At 36.6% G+C, this 18230-nt stretch overlaps 1 protein-coding gene across 7 annotated transcripts in view; it reads left to right on the plus strand.

Moving 5' to 3' along the window:
- VPS13B (vacuolar protein sorting 13 homolog B) overlaps nt 1-18230 on the plus strand; it is a 416489-nt gene that overhangs the window by 84033 nt on the left and 314226 nt on the right. For all 7 annotated transcript variants that reach the window (XM_010709173.3, XM_010709170.3, XM_019614165.2 and 4 more), the window contains one exon: nt 3641-3825. In XM_010709173.3, coding sequence (XP_010707475.1) covers nt 3641-3825 — 185 coding nt within the window. The remainder of the gene's footprint in view (nt 1-3640; nt 3826-18230) is intronic.

The raw sequence follows: 18230 nt of genomic DNA on the forward strand, positions 1-18230 counted from the left end.
TGGCCAGTTGTGTTCCATGGAAGCTAATCTCAGTGTTTCAGAGTACACTATGTTGTAAGTTTCCTTCCGTTGTCTGGATCAAAGTGATTCTTTTTATTTTTTTTATTATTTTTTAAACCAGGCAGCAGCATCTTTCCATACTTACTTGACTTTACTCGTATTATTTTCAGCTTTTGTCTCCTATTAAGTCTTGCTGAGTAGTTCTTGTTTTCTAACTAGCGTGTTGTGGATATTGTGTACTCCTTTGATGTACGTGCTGCACTTATTAGAGCAGTTATCACAGAAAGCATATGATCTGCTTGGGTTCTCTAGGAGAATCCTTAGGGCTGTCAAATTAAAAGGCAGATACAAAATATGGGAGTTCTGAATTTCAAAGACTGATAGTTCATTTCAAAGAGTTCTACCAAACCTTTTTTTTCTAAATGAAATTCTTAATACCACACACATCTGACTTCTCCCATACAATCACAAGATTTTTTTCATCCATGATTTTTTCTGGAAGTGGCACTTGAAGCCACAGCACAGTCATCTTCAGCTTCAAATGAATTCTAACTCAGAGGCAGTTCTGCTGCTGTGCTTTTTCCTTCTTTTCTTCCTCAATAATTTGTAGATAGCACAGTTCATAAGAAAACTTTAATGAATAATAATTATCCCTCTCATGGCTTTTAATATTCAGAATGTTTCTTTCGAACGATTGCAAGAATATAACAGTGAACAGCTGGCTTCAAAGGTTTGTATAGAGTCCTCAGTTTCCTTCACTTGGTGAAGTGTCACTCTCCTGATTGGAGGTAGAATGTGCAAGGAAATCTCTATTGCCAGAATTTTTGGCCCTTCAGTCTGCTAGAGATTCTAGAGTTTGAGCATAAGGAACAATATTTTCACTTGCCTGCTTCTGAGTTCATGGGGCATCCTGCAGTCTCCAATTACCAGTGATTGTCTACTATCTTTTGTCACTGAAGGAAAAAAAAAAGTACAAAAACATAGCCATATATTCTGATATTAATAACCATCGTGTTAGGTACAAGACCTGGAGAGATTCTGGGTCTTATGGTTGATCTGCTTATAAGCAGGTATTCTCTGCCAAAAAAAACCACCCCAACTTTACAATTTCCTGGTTCTTAAAGTATTTCACATAAATGTCTGTAGGTTGCATCGTCTGTCTGATTAGCATGGGCTTAAAATGTGTAATTATGCATTTGATACATTGAGAATGTCTTGGAGGGCTGAAAGAGTAGATGGCAAATGTGAATTCATAAGGAATATTAAGGCTAATATGAAAAAGAACACCAAAATCAAACAGATCACAATCACGTCATCACTGTTCTCCTAGCATGTTTTTCCTGCTTTCAATGTTTAGTGTCTAAATTACTTACTTGATGGTGGAGATAAACACAGAACCCCAGGATGGCTGAGACTGGCAGAGCCCTCTGTGCCATCAGGCACACTCTTGTTCCAGCAGGGACACTCAGAGCAGGGGGCCCAGGCCCATAGCCAGGCAGCTTCTGAACATCCCCAAGGAGGAGACCCCACAGTTTCTGGGCAACCTGTGCCAGTGCTCCGGCACCGCACAGCAGCGCTGCCTGGTGCTCAGAGGGAGTCCCTGTGCTCCAGTTGGTGCTCACTGCCTCCTGTCCTGGCACTGGGCACCACTGGAAGGAGCCCTCACATGCCCTCTTGAAATGTTCCCTTCAGGTGTTTATGGACACTCATGAGGTCTCCCTGAACTCCCTCTTCTCCAATGCTGAGCTAGCCCAGTTCTCTTGGCCTTTCCTCTTATGAGATGTTTTCCATTACTTTAAGTTATACCTAATACACTTTGAAGAGCTCTAAAAAGTACACCCAGAATATTTAAAAGGAGACTCTTATAATACAGATAGGTACAGATAAGCTCATCTGTATGTTGTATATTATATTTTGGGGACGGTAGAGAAAATAATGCTCAAATCAAAAGAGTAGATCTCAGTGTTGGAGCAGGAGGTTGTTAGAACAAAGATAATAGTGTTGTAAATGTGCTTCAGGAATGGATCCCAGAGTGGAAGTGAAGAACCATGTATGTGAACCTAATGAGGTTCAACATGGCAAAATGCAAGGTTTTGCACTTGGGCCGGAGGAATCCCAGGCATCCATACAGACTGGAAGGAGCAGTCCTTGAGAGCTGCCCTGCAGGGAAGGAACTGGGGGTCTTGATAGATGAAAAACTTAACGTGAGCCAGCAGTCTGCCCTTGCAGCTCGGAAAACAAATGATATCCTGGGCTCCATCAGAAGAGGGGTGGCCAGCAGGGACAGGGAGGTGAATGTCCCCCTCATTTCCTCTACCCTTGTGAGGCCCCATCTGGAGTACTGTGTCCAGGTCTGGAGCCCCCAGTACAAGAAGGACAGGGAGCTGTTGGAGAGGGTCCAGAGGAGGGTCACAAAGATGACTGGGGACTGGAGCACCTCCCCTACAAAGACAGGCTGAGGGAGCTGGGCTTGTTCAGTCTGGAGAAAAGAAGGCTGTGCGGTGACCTCATTGCAGCCATTCAGTACCTAAAGGAAGCCTACAAACAGGAGGGGAATCAACTCTTTGAAAGGGTAGGTAACTGCAGGACAAGGGGAAATGGTTTTAAGTTGAGGGTGGGGAGATTTAGGTTGGATGTCAGAGGGAAGTTCTTTACAGAGAGAGTGGTGAGGTGCTGGAACAGGCTGCCCAGAGAGGCTGTGGATGCCCCATCCCTGGAGGTGTTCAAGACCAGACTGGATGGGACCCTGGGCAGCCTGCTCTAGTATTAAATGTGGAGGTTGATGGCCCTGCCTGTGGCAGGGGGGTTGGAGATTCATGATCCTTGAGGTCCCTTCCAACCCTGACCATTCTGTGATTCTGTGAACCATTGTAATTTTTGAATGTAGGAAATCTCCTGCATAATTTCAGATAATGTAATTATTAGGAAGAAAAGGTAACTTCTATGTAGTTAAGAGTCCTCCTGTTGGTACTGGGCTATGCTGTCACAGAAGAATTTATTTCCAAACAGAATGTTATTTTAGCTTGACGTACTCTCCATGTGCCCTGAAGCCCCCAACTAGATTATAAATTTAAAAGGATTTAAAAATATTAGTACCTATTTAGAAACTTTCAGTGAGTCCAGTATGTCAGCTAACTATGGAATATGGAGGTAAACGTGGATTTTTGTTCTGTACTTAATTGTGTAATTTTTGACTGTGTAGGTTGATTCTTGTCTATATGATTTTTGTACCACTAGAAATATTTCGTTTACTGATTCATAGTAAGCTTTGAAATAAACTTACTTCCAATAAAATTTCAAACAGATTTTTTTAGTAATTTGCATGATTTTGAATACCTTTTATTTTGCTGATGTGCTTTTATTTCAGTATGTTAAAACCAGGAGTTAATTAGAGTAAAAATAGTATTTTTTATCTCATGTTTTACAGGACGATGTAAAGTTAAAGTATTTAACAGAACTCCTATCTTGAGTGAATTTCATTATAAGTAGAAAAAGCTCTTTCGAGATGGAGTTTTAATAGTCACATTACTGTCTCTATAGGTTTAATTGCTCATAGTCTGCTATTCTGTAATTCAGCTTTTGAATTGTTATTCTTCTGCTAATCAAACTAATGATTTTTTTCTCTCAATATTTTAAACAGGACCAAGCGAGCTCACGTCCCACTAACAGAATGCATATTTGAACTTCCAAATTTGACAATTCAAGCAACTAGAGCTCAAACCCTTCTGCTCCAAACTATTTATCAGAGCTGGTGTCATCCTGTTGGAAATGTCAGTTCTGTGGTGGTAAATGAAGCTTTACTGAATGAAGTTTTCCAGTCTTCAGGTAAATATGTGATGCTTTTAGTTAAGTATGTCAGATTAATATCTTGATTATGGTATGGAGAACTCTTAGCAAATGTGCATGCAACTATATCCTTTAAATCCAGGTTTTTATGTAAAGTAGTTAACATACAGAATGTTTTTTGTGTGTATATGAGTATTTATAGCTAATGCTTAGAATCCAGGATGTAAGCTAAGCCACTGAGCTTCACTCCTTGGCACCAAATTCTGGATACATTTAATTTTCCCATACACGATAATTTTTCCATAATTCCCTCATCTGAAACATCCACCCTTTCTACCTTATATGGTATAATGTTGTAACTAAAGATCATTTTGAGGTGAAGCTGTTGGATAAAATAAAAAATACTGGATTATTAAGGGCTTTATTAATCAGTGGTGAATACAAGTTGATCTTTTTTAAAGGTCTGCATATGTTTTTCATCTAGTTCCACAAATAAATGTTTCTGTTGCGAAACAGCTGAAGACATACGAGTCTCAGAGGTGATGATGTAAATAATGAAATTTGCTACCTGTCATTCTTTTGGAAAACATCCAGGGATTTCAGGAAGAAATTGTCCTTACTGATAAAATGCCGAGACTATCACCTGCATACATTGTATATGCATAACTGTTTTAATGAATCTAGGTCTGCATTAGTTAGCTCGTAAATAAACTGGGACTTCTTCAGATGACTGCATTTGATATTTTGCTAATTGTGGTCACTGTAGTATTGGTATTTTCTCAGTGTATTGAATATGGGCTTATATTTCTCTCTTCTCGCTTGTTTCCCTGAATGAATTTATTTGTTATGGCTAAAGTTAGGAAAACAAAAGATTTGCTTTTCCTGTCCTTCTTTCTCTTGTCCTGTGTGCAAAGCTATTTCATTAAAGTTGGGGTATTAATTTAAATACTGTTTAAGACTTTATCCAAGATTATCTGCTGGTACTAGAAGTAAAGGATTTAAAAATGGAGCCAGGAGGATACTAATGAAGAGATTGAGTTTCATCTTTGAAAACTGGGAAAGGCTCTTGTATTTAGATGTCATCTCTGATATGATATCGCCCAAATTTTTGTGCAACTCTTGGAATAACTGTGAATAAGGACTTTTATTAAGAAATGTTTAGTTTTTCTACTTTCTGAAAAGTCTCATTGATTCTTTTCATTCCTTGTTTCCATGTAGTCACCAAAGGATGAGATTGTGGGGTTTTACTTTCAAGTACCATTACTTCTGAAGGTAGTAGGTTTAGAATCTACACTCCAGACAGATGTGAAAACATATCATATGATCAATTAGGTGGCCTTAGGGTTTGCAGATTTGAAGTAACTTGTTCTATCATTTAGTATGGTTTCTGTCCTTCAGTTTGCAGAACTGTAATACAACTATGCTATTCTGCAAATTCATTTATTAGAAATCTGGATCACAAATTTTAAGTACATAAAGTGAACGAGCAGTATGCTAAACTTGTTTTGATCTTCTCTTATTGTGGCTTAGTGCTTGTCCTAATAAATTATATGCGTCTGTAGTTCCAATTCACATTAAGTAGATGAAAAGAGTTTTGAATTCAAAGCAGTGAAATGATTTGTCTGCAAATTTGCCCTAACCTTCAGCTTGTTTCATTCTGTAAGTCTACAACATTTTGCTGGAATGCATTTGGAAAAAAATTAAGATCATGCTTTGTAAATTGTGCTTATTCTTAAAGGCGGATTGCATAGACTTTAATGCTAGCATCTATATACGTGTAGGTGTCTATAATTATATGGGGAACTTGAATTTTTTTTTGCTGGGTTTTTTAATAACTAGGAAAGTAGCATAGCAAAAAAGAACATATTGGGATTTTAAAAAAATATTAAAAAAGGCACAGGTATTAATCACTGGTACTGATACACTAACATTCATCTCAGCTTCTCCAACACAAAACAATGATTGAATTTTGAACTTATTTCCTATTTGTACTGTAGTTAAAGCCTTTGACTAGGTACTCAATCTTTCCGTAGTATCCAGTTACTCATCACAGTTCCTCTTCTCATTTTTATATACATAACATCCGTAACCTTATAGTGATTTATTATTTTTCTCAGCATTCTAGTCTTGAATTGATGTTAAATATCTGACTGATTTTTATTTCTGTCCTCCTTTTAGAGGTAAGATTTAGGTTTTGCCTCATTTTTGGAGATCAGAAATCCATCTCAAGGATTACTGATAGTTCCTTTTGTGGTGAGGCTGAACCTGCAGTCAGCACCTGGTTTGGCGGCTCCCTGTTTTAGAGGGGCTACAAAAAAGTTGGAGAGGGTTGGAGAGCTGTTGAAACCCTACATCTGGGTCTTTACGTGTATTTCCATTGAAAGTGGTTGAAATAACAAAGTTTGGATAGCGTGCTGGAGAGGAGGCTAAGGCAGAATTTCACAGCATGTTTGACAGACAGTTTCAAAGATGGTGTAGACAAATTATTATTGATAATGCCAGGTGATAGAGTACACGTGCATGTGTGTATGGCTACCTGTACAGATCATGGGCATTTAGAACACTCATGCAGACAGCACCAGTGGGTTCCTCTAGGCTTTTAAGTGCAGATGGGCTTTTAATGGACTGATGGCTCCTGTGGTGGGTCTAGGAGTAGCTGGGCAGTGGATTATTTGGGGTCTCCTTTCTGCCACTATTGGTTTGAGCATCTTTGTCAGTGTGAGGATAAGCTTCTGTCACATGCCCTAACGTTTCACAGAGATGACCTTTTCATCAGTGGTATTAACTGTTTTCCATCTGTTCACAATTCATTTTTCAGCCTTGCACAATAGTAGAAACGTACTTGAAGTTAATGGCTTTCCATTCTTGTGATCTTGTGGATCAGTTGATTTTTAAATCAAGTTTACACAAAAAATAAGCATCTTTCCTCTGTTTTCTTCTATAGTTTTTTCTTATTTCTTCCTTGACTTTTCTTGGTTTTATTTCAGTGTATTGGTAGTATACTTTATTTCCTGCAGGAAAATTGAGAATCGTCACTTTCTTCTATTTCTATTTCCCAGGGGATCTTTTTCTTGGACGTGCTTTCATTATACTTTCATTGCTTTCATTTTACTGCTACAAGAATCATAATCTGTGTTTCATGATTAGTGTTGCCCAAATTATATTCTGCCTTTACATTTTCCAACTTCAAAAAACCATCCGTTAGTTTCAGTCACAAGTAGTAGGACAAGCAGCTTTGTCTTTCTTGAGGTTCTTATTCCCCCAGAAGAAGTGAATAAAAAGAAACAGCAACCAGACATGACTTTACTCTCAAAAAGAAGGGGCATATTTAGTTTGTCGTCTTATTTTTAATGATCCAGAGACTGCCAGCAAGCCTGCCTTATCGTTTGGGCAACTGAATTTTACTCCTTGATGTGCAGTATACCACCTTGCTTTTTTTATCCTTATGAGCAGACTGCCTTCCAAGAGAAATGTTTCTAGGTGTTTTATCCATCCAATCTGATCTACCAGTTTTGATATGAGACTGTCTTTTTTCTTTTATATTTTCTTTGTTTCTTTCACATAGCTGGTCTCAAATGTTTGCCATTTGTTTACTTTTTTTTTGCAACTGCCTATATCTGTATTTACTACTTGTGTTGAATGAAAAGTTAAAGTAGAAAACCAGTAAAAGTCAAAGAATTCAAAACTTAATAGGCAAGTGTAGATGCATGAATTGTAGGAGGCAAATATATCAGAAGAGCATGTGTCTGTTGGCCTTTTGACATGCTCCTGAGAGTCTCAGACATGCCTTGGAGGCATGCTCTGGGAATCTGCCTGCTGGGATAACTGCTGAAAGATACTCTGGATGCAACTTCAAAAGGTACATCTGCACTGTGTATTCCCAGAAACATAGAAGACAGAAGTTAAAGCTAGTATATGATGTTTGGTGTGTTGTTACTTCAGAAATATTTTTTGGCTCCACAACTTCCTCTAACTAGCTTAGGTTGAAGGTGATGTAGTGATTCAGAACAAACTCTCAAACACCTCAGTATACAGGAGAGTTCTTCATGCAAGTAAATTCAAGGAATATAATGAGATAAAATTGTTTGCTCTGTTTTCCAGAAACCTTTGTCAATCAGGAGAAAATCACTTTCCTCAAGTATTTTGGAGTTGTTGGTTGTTAGATATTATGCCTTCATTAGATAGACTTTTGAATTTAGAGTTCATCAGTTTCTTTTCATTAACTTGTCTAAAAGAGAGGAGGCTGAAAAAATGAGTTTTGAAGTCTTAAAGGCAAACGTGTGTTTTGGTTTCTTACATTAATAAGGCTTGTTGTCTTAAAGCTACCACTAAAATGACACAGATTGTGGACTGTCAATGTGTGGGGCATAAATTAATACAAGTACTTAAAGGTGTGTGTTTCTATGTTAGTAATTACTGGAATGCTACCCTGTGCATAAGTGTTGTGCATAAGCATTGTGCCATACTTACCTTGAAACAATTTAATTCTGGAATAGGCAGATTTATAATTACAACTGACTTGGAATGTATGGATATCACTAGCTATTTAATGGAATTTTGAAAGCAATTAATTGTTGTCTTCAATTTGGATGTGACTCATTGAGGATTAGTTTATTTTGTTTACCTACGCTATTTTTATAATTCTTTCCATATATAAGCACAATAGAATGTTGATGTGGTAGTTAAATAGTATGTTAGTTATTATACTTGCACATGTTTGTGAAACATCCCTATTTTCCATTGCCACTCTGCATGTAAAAAGAAACATGAATCCAAAATGCATTGTGCTTTCTATGTTTTTTTACAAGTGGATTTATTAATGACGCTAATAAGTTTTAACTGTTTTATTTTTTTCAAGAATGATTATACAAAATACTACAACTTCAGTAAATACTGTCACACTCTTTTAGAAATTGAGCATAATTTAATCCTTTGGAGTAATTTCATCCTGTATTTTCTCACTTGTTAGTTGGTGTACCTGAAGCACTCAGTTTCTAACCATTTCAGCCTGCCAAAAAAACATACACACAGTCACACATGGCTTTAGTTTACTCTGGAAAACTGGAACTTGCTACCACTTTTTCCTTGTCCTGTTCAGGTAGTTCATTATTTTGTTGACAGTTCGGTTCTATTAATCTGGTATTTTTGGGAAAATTGCTTGCAGACCTTATATTTCTCTATTGAAGGTGATCAAATAGGCATTTGAATCCCTCATGTAAATGATGTCTTAAAGTTAAAATAAAATCTACTTTCCAGAAAGTAACTGTAAAACTATTTTATGCAAGATTTCATGTGGGATACCTTAATGGTTGAATAATAAATTTTACCTCATAAAAATGAAATTCAATAATACAGTAGCTTTCTCAGCGCAGTAGCATCTGGTTGAATCTCATGAGAGCCAATATTTTCCAACTCATTAGGATCATGTCGTTCTGTATGTCGTCAACATTGACTTAGCCAAGCTACCTTTACTTACATAACCGCCAAACTATTAAATAGGTCTCTTGTGGAGTGAAGTCAAATATTCCTCTTATTTTGCTTTTGCCTTGGAAGAAGAGAAGAAAATGTACGTACTGTAACATTTAAACATCTGGTCTAAACCACATCAGGGTAACACTGAGGAAAGTAACAGGATTCAGTATTCTTCCCAGGTGTACGTATAAAAAGGGGTTGTAGAGCTGCTGCATAGTTCTTTTAACCACTTAGGAAAAAGACTCAAATACGTGACTTGCTTTTCTAATACCCCCTGATTTTAAAACTGCATTTTTCCTCTTACCCCCACTCCCTCACCACCAAACCCCAAAACCCAACAAAAGCCTAGAATAAAACCTAATATAGGCTGTTAAGCTCTAATTGCTTCCTTGTAATGTACTGGCATTTAATCTTTCTTTGTTCCACATTTGGGCACTCATTTTGTGAACTGTATGTCTTCAACTTTCTGTTTAAAATGAAAGAGTGCCTTCTCTTAAGTAATAGCTTGAGTGTGACAGGACACAACCGTAAGAAATTTGCACAGTATAAACATTGCTGTGAAAGTCTGGAGATTATTAGCTCTGATTTCAGATATATATACAGTGTGGATAACCAAACCAAGCACAATTCTTTATCTTAACACATAGAATGTGATACAATTGTACACAACTTCTTCTTTCCTCTTGCAGTAGACATTTTCCGTAATATTAAGTCTTGAACTGACTTAACTGACTTAACCTGAAAATGGGGTTGATGGGACATGGCATCACTTCAGTGTAATCAGTGATCTTCAGCGTTAGTATCTTTTTCTTGAGAATAATTCTTAATTCTTAATTCTTAATTCTTCTTATTAAAAATCTGCTTGAAATAAAGATTCTGTAGTGGCCTGAGAGCTAACGTATGAAGCAAGCACAAAAATGTATAATCATAGTTACTTTTCGTGTTTTTCTCATATAATTTGTGTGCACTTCTTTGCTCTGAAAATAAAAATTCAGAGTGTTCTGATTTGATATTGCATATTGATATAAATACTTAAGGCATGAATGCCTAACTTTTATCTGTAATGTCGTGCTAAAGAATCTAACAAAAAAATCCACTTGAGACTTTTAAAATGTCTGTTATGGTGAAAGTGAACATATGCAAAATGTCAATAGCACAGTCAAGGAGGAAAAAAATCAGTAAGTTGTGAAAGGAATACATGCATAAAATCTATATGCATGTAAACATATATAAACTTTCTAAGTTGAATTATGTTTCTGAATTGCAGTAGAGCATTGTGCTTTTTTGGAGTTAACAGCAAATTCTTGCTGGGTGTGTTGGTGGGCTACCAAAAACAAGACACCTAAGACTAGAGCTATAAATAGTGCCCTTCCACTAGAGTCTGTAGTTTATTTGCACAAATAGTAATTGAAGCTGTAATGGAGAGCACCTGTTTTGTTTGCTCAGCTGTTAACTTTGTTATTTCATGTTTTATTAAGAAAGGTGTGTTTGGACAGCAGGGAAGTAAGGCTGCATTTTTGCCTTGTTCTAGCTGCTGTGTACATCAGGTGAATAACTCTCTCCTACAAGAACTGTGAAGTGGTTTCTTTTATAAGAGCAATTTAACATGCTGAGAAAGATCCTGCAACACAGCTTGTTAGAGGAGGAATGAGAAGAGTGTAATGGTTTGTGAATCTGCTGCATAATAGGAACTGGAAAATTTCTGAGATGAGCACAGAGCAGATGTGTGCCAAAGTTTCAGAGTTAACAGGAGGAAGGATTCTTTTTTGAAGGAAAACGAAAGAAGTTGGTGCCAAATTTAGGATCAGCTAGGAAGCCATCAGTGACTGTTACTGAATGAAGGAGAATGGTGCAGTGGTGCCTACCTTTTAAAAGGAGGTTGACCTGACTCATGCTAAAATGAGCACTGCTTTTCTGAAAAACAAAAGCAAATTTCTTTTCCCTGGTGAAAAAAAACAACGAATGTACAGCAGAAAATTGAGGTCACAAGGGACATTAAGAAGTTGTTGGCATAAAAACAGATTATTATTATTATTTATGTAGTGCATTAAAGCACTACATTTAATAAAAATATTTTGATACTTGCATAGCATTAAAAGAAGTTTGAACATCTTGTAATCTTCGTTATTATCATAGAGAAATTTTGCAGTTTGGAAAGTAATGACTAATTGGAGTTTTGATCTTGTTGATGGAAGAAATATCATACAGTCAGAGAATGTCTTAGTTTGGAGGGGAACTTAAAGATATCTAGTTCCAACCCCCCACCCCCTTTCCCCAGTGGACAGGATTACTACCCACCAGATTACACTGCCCAGGGCCCCATCCAACCTGCCCTTAAACATCTCCAGAGATGGGGCGTCTGCTACTTTTCTGGACAACCCGTTCCAGCACCTCACCACCCTCTGAGTAAAAACTCTTCCTGACATTTGATCTGAATCACCCCTCTCTCAGTTTAAAGCTGTTCCCCCTTGTCCTATCACTATTAGACCATGTAAAAAGTTGATCCCCCTCCTGGTTGTAAGCTCCCTTCAAGTTCTTGAAGGCTGCAATGAAGTCTCCCTGGAGCCTTCTCTTCTCCAAGCTAAACAGGCCCAAAAAGCTGGACAAACCCAACTGTCAGCAAAGATGATTTTGAATGGACTGGATTACTACAGAATGTGAAAGGGGAAAAAAATAAAAAAAGCAGAAAGTACAGAACTAAAGAAACTAAAGAAAAGTACTGTAGAATTATTTTTGCGTAATGAGCTCTAGTTAATTGATATTTAAAATGATTTCCAATATTATGTGACCTCGTTGTGGGGAATTCTTCTTGTGTGGGTTTTTTTTCTTGTGACAAACTAGATGGCAAGGAAAGTGGTGCTCTTGTCTCCATAATGAGATACCAGAGTACTACATGTTGCAGTATTCGTTGCTGGTCTGAACACTAGGATGATGTAGTATATTTCATCAGGCTTTTTTAAAAGCCGTGTGTGATTAGTGATTGTTTTTAAACCTAGAGATTAAAGAAGCAAATCGCAGTTTTTAGTTGTGTAGATATTCAAGAGGATGCTATTCTTTGTAGTAGGCTATTTTTAGGAGAATTGTTGAACAGCTGAATTGCAGACTGTGAAGTGGTTATTGTGTCCCTTGCAATAAAGAATGTACTTTTTTTTGCACGTCTAGTCTACTTCATACTTATTGAATAAAATCAATTGCAAAGTACATGTAATAAGTTAATGATGAAGAAAATTAAGCAGTTAAATAACACAGGTATTTATAATAGTGTCTTCTGTTCCCAGAAGTTTTCTTCTGAGCTATTAGAAGTGTCTTGCTGTATTCTGAGAGGGATTTTCAGCAAATGTTGCCATAATGTGATAAGCCATTTTTAAGGACTGTCATTAGGTTGCAAGCAATGTAAACTAGAATGTTCTCTGCCTCTCTCATGGAGGTCAGAAAACACATTTTTACTGGAAGGTAGCAATCTACAATTAGAGCACTGCTTTGACCATGAATTATTTAGGTTATACATTATTAGGTTATATATGTCTGCAAAGGTGGGTGATTCAGTAAAAATTCTATTTCTATTGTGCAAAAAAACAAACAACCCAAAAACACACTCTAGTTTACCAGTAATGAAAATGCATAGTAGCATAAAAAAGCAGATAAAATTAGGCAGAAAAAATTAGGCAAACATAGGTTCATAGGAAACTACTGCAAGTAAAAGACTTTTAAGATGAACATTTAATAGTTTTGATTTTGTATTTGGAGGGGAATTAGAGAGGAATAAAGAAAGGGGAATGTTCTATTACTGTGCCATTAAACAGTATACAGTGAAAGCACCTTAGTTTGTAATGTGAAAATCTGAGTGAAGAGTTATAGCAAAATTAAATATGGTAGAGCAGATGTAACTACTTTGATCCCACTTTGAAGTATTATAGAAGCATAGGAAAACATTTCTTGTGCTTTTTTTACTGTTGTGCTTTTCTTCTCATGAATAAAGATGCATATCATACTGAATGTGATCTGATAATTAAAAGCACAGATTCTGAGAAAGTGTCAGAGTTCTGTGTATGACCACAGTTTCAGAAAAAAGTAAGAGCTCCTACATCTGCTTACCATCCTCCAAAGCATACTTTGGAACCAAGGCAGACATTCACTCAGAGAAAGTAATCAGAGCTATTTCCAGAAACACCTTTGTTTTAGTTGGAGATCATCTAAATAAGCATGGTCCCCAGCCTGAGCTTAGTTTCTTTCTGTTGAGATTACTTCATAAGGCTGGTATGGATAAAGATCAAATAAATGTGTTTTATTTTTCACTTTCTTCTTTAACTTTTTCACCATCATCTTCTGGCAATTTTTGTTTTGTTTTGAGAGTAACATATTAAGTCCAGATATTACACCTCCTTATACTTGTTTCTCCTATCTTTTACACCCAAGTTTGTTGCTGTACCTCATGCTTTATCTTTTCCTTCTTTTATGTCTGATCCTGTTCAACCCTTTTCTTCTTTATAGGACATGTTTGTTCTCATCTTCTTCCTTTTCTCTTTTGCTTTGCCTCTTTTCCTGATTAACAACAGCAACCTTGTTTACAGTTCCATTTGATCTTTCTTGATTTCTTGTAGCAAATTTAATTTGCCATTTACTAAGGGAAAGAATTGAATTAAGAAGCACAGTCATGTATCTCAAAGCAATATAAATTGTACTGAAAAGTTGAATTTATTGTTAGTATATTTTAATTGACCTCAAGACAATGTTGTATAACAGTCAGTTTTCAAATAGTGATCTTTTAAAAATCTCCAGTTCTGTCTGAGAAGTAGAAAGGTGGGAAGAAGTGGTGCAGAACAACGTACAGCAGTGGAACAACGGGAACTAAGAATCCTCATTGGCTATATTTGGTAGCTATTTGCTATATATAAAATAAAATTAATGCCTTTTTTTCTGCACCTTATGCTCTTCTCACACCTGTTCCCTTTTCTTCTCTCAGAAAATAGCTTATGTAGGAATCTTAGAATAGTTCAGTTGGAAAAGCCCTTCAATGATTATCTAGTTTAAGGTGATAAGGTCTTATCCCAAGTAAGAAGTAAGGTAGTTGTGTGTCCAGTGATAGCAGTACATGTGGTGAGAGGAGTCCAACTGGAAGTGTCACCCTGAAAAACAGCAGATGTTATGACCATCAACTCTTATACTAGAGCAAATTTGACTTCTCTGCAAGTTGAAGATTTTTTTGGGGAGGGAAGTCAAGGAATACTTAAGGTTTCCACTACTATCTGTCTTCCAGAAGACTTTTCTTATCTGTCTTCAAGAAAATCCTTCCTGAAAAATACCTTGTACTGTTTTAACCTATTTGGTATGAGCTCAGTGGATTTTACTCATAAGCTATATGATGTCTTTTGATTTCAGTTTATGTGGCAAAAAATTGTGCTCCAAATAAAGGTGACTGTCATATCACTCAGCTTTCTGAATTTATATTCTCTGATATTTTGTCTATAGAAAGAATATAATGAATTCTGATTCTTTCCTTATGTATGAGGGCTACTCCAAAAGTAATGCCTCTTGTTCTGTGTGTTTTATGTTGACTCACGACATAAGAGGTGGATGGTGGTGGTATGGCATTTAAAAGTTGAACCTTCCCACCAATATTCCAATTTTGTTGCTGTGTGACAGATGTCAGCAAAAGGGTAGTTTGTCAAAATGGTATCTGACATAGAATGATGTGTGAAGCAAAGGGAGTGGAATTGAATTCCTCCATATGGGAAAAAAAGATCATAGAATTATTAAGGTTGGAAAGATTACTAAGATCATCTAGTCCAGCCATCAACCCATGCCTGTGACTGCTCCAGTCACTTAGGGCACTATCTACCCTTTTCTTGAAAACCTCCAGGGATGATGACTACACAGCCTTCCCGAGCAGCCTGTTCCAATGCCTTCATTCTTTCTGAGAAATTTTTCCTAATATCCAACTTGAACGTATCCTGGCACAACTCATAGCCATTACAACCCATTGACACTCACTGATGCTTGCTGAATGTTTATGGAGACCAGAGGGTGGATATAGTTAGGCAATGTGTGGTGCATTTCAGCATTGACAATGGCAGCAGTGGGTCACCTCCACTGGTGCAGATTGTTGAGTACAGCATGTAGTCTCTTGCTCATTGTTGATGAAAATACATAGCTAATGGTGGTGTCTGTGTTGAAAACTAGTTTTGTAGCTGAGAATTTGCGCAATCAATTAGTGTTACTGTTTTCTCTGTATCTGTAGTTTCTATGGAATTACTTTCAGAGTGGGTTACGTACATCAACATATCTCAGAAATCCAGATCTCACATAAATTTTGTTATACAGGATTGCACTCTTTTTTTAAATACTTAGATTTCTTATTGATAAGAAAATCGCTAGTCATCCATCCATCTGCAGCAGGCATCAATGACAGGAGGAGTTAAATTAGAAGAACCTGATTATATTCTTTGCTTGGTGGGAAAGTAGATTTCGAAAGGATGACTGAAGTTAGGAATAAAATAAATATTTCTCAGACACCTTTGGACATCACGTGAACCTATTGTGATTTGCTCTCAGTCCTTTTTTTCCAGTTGAATGGTGATGAATAGCACTCCTACTTGCCAGGAGGGAACAAAATCTTCTCATTTCGCTCCAACCTGAGTATAACAAAGAAAAAGAAGTTCTTTGTTACGATTTGTTACAAATCAAACAATCAGGAACAAAGATTTTTTTTTTTAAACCAGTTGCAATCTTTCATACTTCCCAGGACTTTTGGGGAGGACTTGACAGTGAGTATTTGCTATTGTAAGTAGTTACATCCAATTGTATTTCCCTTGTAATTAGTGCATTGTTGGCAGTATTGGACTGGCAGGTTTAGAACTGTAGGGCATACAATGTAAAACACCTGCTATGTATTTATTGTACTTAGTATTTTTAAAAAATTCTTTTAGTCCCACTTAGCTTCTAAAGAAGCTAAGCTTTTATATGTATTCAGCAGCTTTACAAACACTGTGTAATTGTTGTAATGTATAGTTTGGAGGGAGGAACTGTGCTATTCTAGACAATCTTAAGAAATTGCATCTAAAAAAACACTGTGTGCACCAGCAAACCCAGATCACTTCAGAGACATTAGGAATCTATAGATATTTGTCTTTTTAGATTGACTAAGCTTTAAAATAAACCTTTGAGGCACTGATGTAGCAGCATTTGCAGTTCTGTTGAAAGCTCATGATTGCTTCTTGGTATGGCTCTCATAGCTCCTGGTTTCACCAGGTAACTCTGTATTCCGTTCAGGGGACATAAATTAGGTGACTGTGATCACCAAAGTGCTAAGCACTTGATCTTCTGTCTTTCAAGAGAGCTTTTTATAAAACTTACTTTGATGTGTACTTCTTGTCCAGGCTACTTTCCCAGTGGGATTGCTTTTATGCTGCAATCCATTCATATGTTGCTGTATCCCATATGTTATCAATGAAACACAGCTTGCCAGCAGATTTGTGCTTATCACCAAGGTAGTACCTCTACCTTATTCAGTATTAGGAAAACTATTTTTTTTAATTCATAAATTTTGTCTTCTGTAAATTTGCACAGACTTCAGAAACTCCTAAACAAAACTCCTAAGTATTAGCTATAAACAGAAAGGAAAAATAAATAGCTGGAAAAGGAAATGATGCTTTCACTTTCTCATCTCATGCCTTCCCAATTCCTTTGCTACTTCAATTTGTATATGATTTGTCTGAGTTTGAATATAAACTTTTAAGGGAATTTCTAATTATGTTGGTAAAGTGCTGATAATGTGTTTGGTCCTTGGGCATTTACAGAGTTTATAGGTGCCTCTTTCCTAAAGATCTGTGGGACCTGAAGCTTTAATATGACATCCTGAATATTATCTCTTTGGAACTTGAGTCTGCTTGTCATTTTTGAGAGTATTAGCTTTATGATATCACAAAAATATTGCAGAAGTCAGTTTGAAAATTGTACAAAGAATGGAAAAAAAAAAATGCAACAAAAAAACTTGGTGACAGTGTATTGAAAGGACCCCAGTGATGAGAGGAGACCATGTTATGGTTTAGTAGCATGAAGTACAGAGAATAAAAAACAAGGGATGCTCTGATACATGAATGTTCTCTGTATCAGTGAGCGGAACTATATTTGTAGTAGGCTCCTATGCTTCTTAGAGCAATTAATCCTGAATTTGATTATTGTAGGAGATAACGAGCTAAGAAATTAATTTGGGGTGTCTGGTGACTGGTTTTCCCAAGATGAAGTCCTCTTTGAAGCCATGATGAAAGAGCAATACTGTCAGATGACTTCACAGTGTGATTTGGTGTGTTGTATCAAAAAAGGTCAGATTTGCATTTTTTTTTCTTCCAGCTTTTTGAATTTTGGGAAGTAATCCTTCAAGCAACTCTTCACTAAGGCTTGCTTATCTCCTTTTCTCTCCTGCAGTGTGACTTAAAATAGCTGCCCAAAAGGATGGTGACAAAAATTGAGACTAATACGGCCTTCAACTACTGTGTATTTTTTTTAAACAAGCTCTGATTTTGCGTTGTACTTTCTTTGAAACTTTTTAAATTAATATGTTGTTAATCGTAGTAAATCGAAGTCTTTCCAGCAGTTCACTCTAAAGGAAAAAGATACATCCCTCAGTTTCTGTAAAACCCATTTCAGTTTTCTTCTGCACTTCAGAATCATATTCTACTTCACTGAAGTAGTACAGAGCTTTCTTTGTCTTAGTTCATTAGAAGACTTCTTAACGCTATTGCAAATCACAGTTCAGAACCATCATAAGCTTATGGATGCTTGAAGACTGCTTTGGACAGAGCTTACTGAGTAATCCTCAAAAACTTGTTGGCCGTAGCATCAGGGCACTTTTTTCTTTTCACAGATAATTTTAGGTGTTTTTTAAGGAAAGGAATGAAAATGTCTTTTAACTTCTGTGATTCACTTTTTCTTTTAAAAATATTGAATATATATATACACCCTTTTGGCTAAAT

This window comes from Meleagris gallopavo, chromosome 3 (assembly GCF_000146605.3).
Source record: "Meleagris gallopavo isolate NT-WF06-2002-E0010 breed Aviagen turkey brand Nicholas breeding stock chromosome 3, Turkey_5.1, whole genome shotgun sequence".
Classification (NCBI taxonomy): Eukaryota; Metazoa; Chordata; class Aves; order Galliformes; family Phasianidae; genus Meleagris; species Meleagris gallopavo.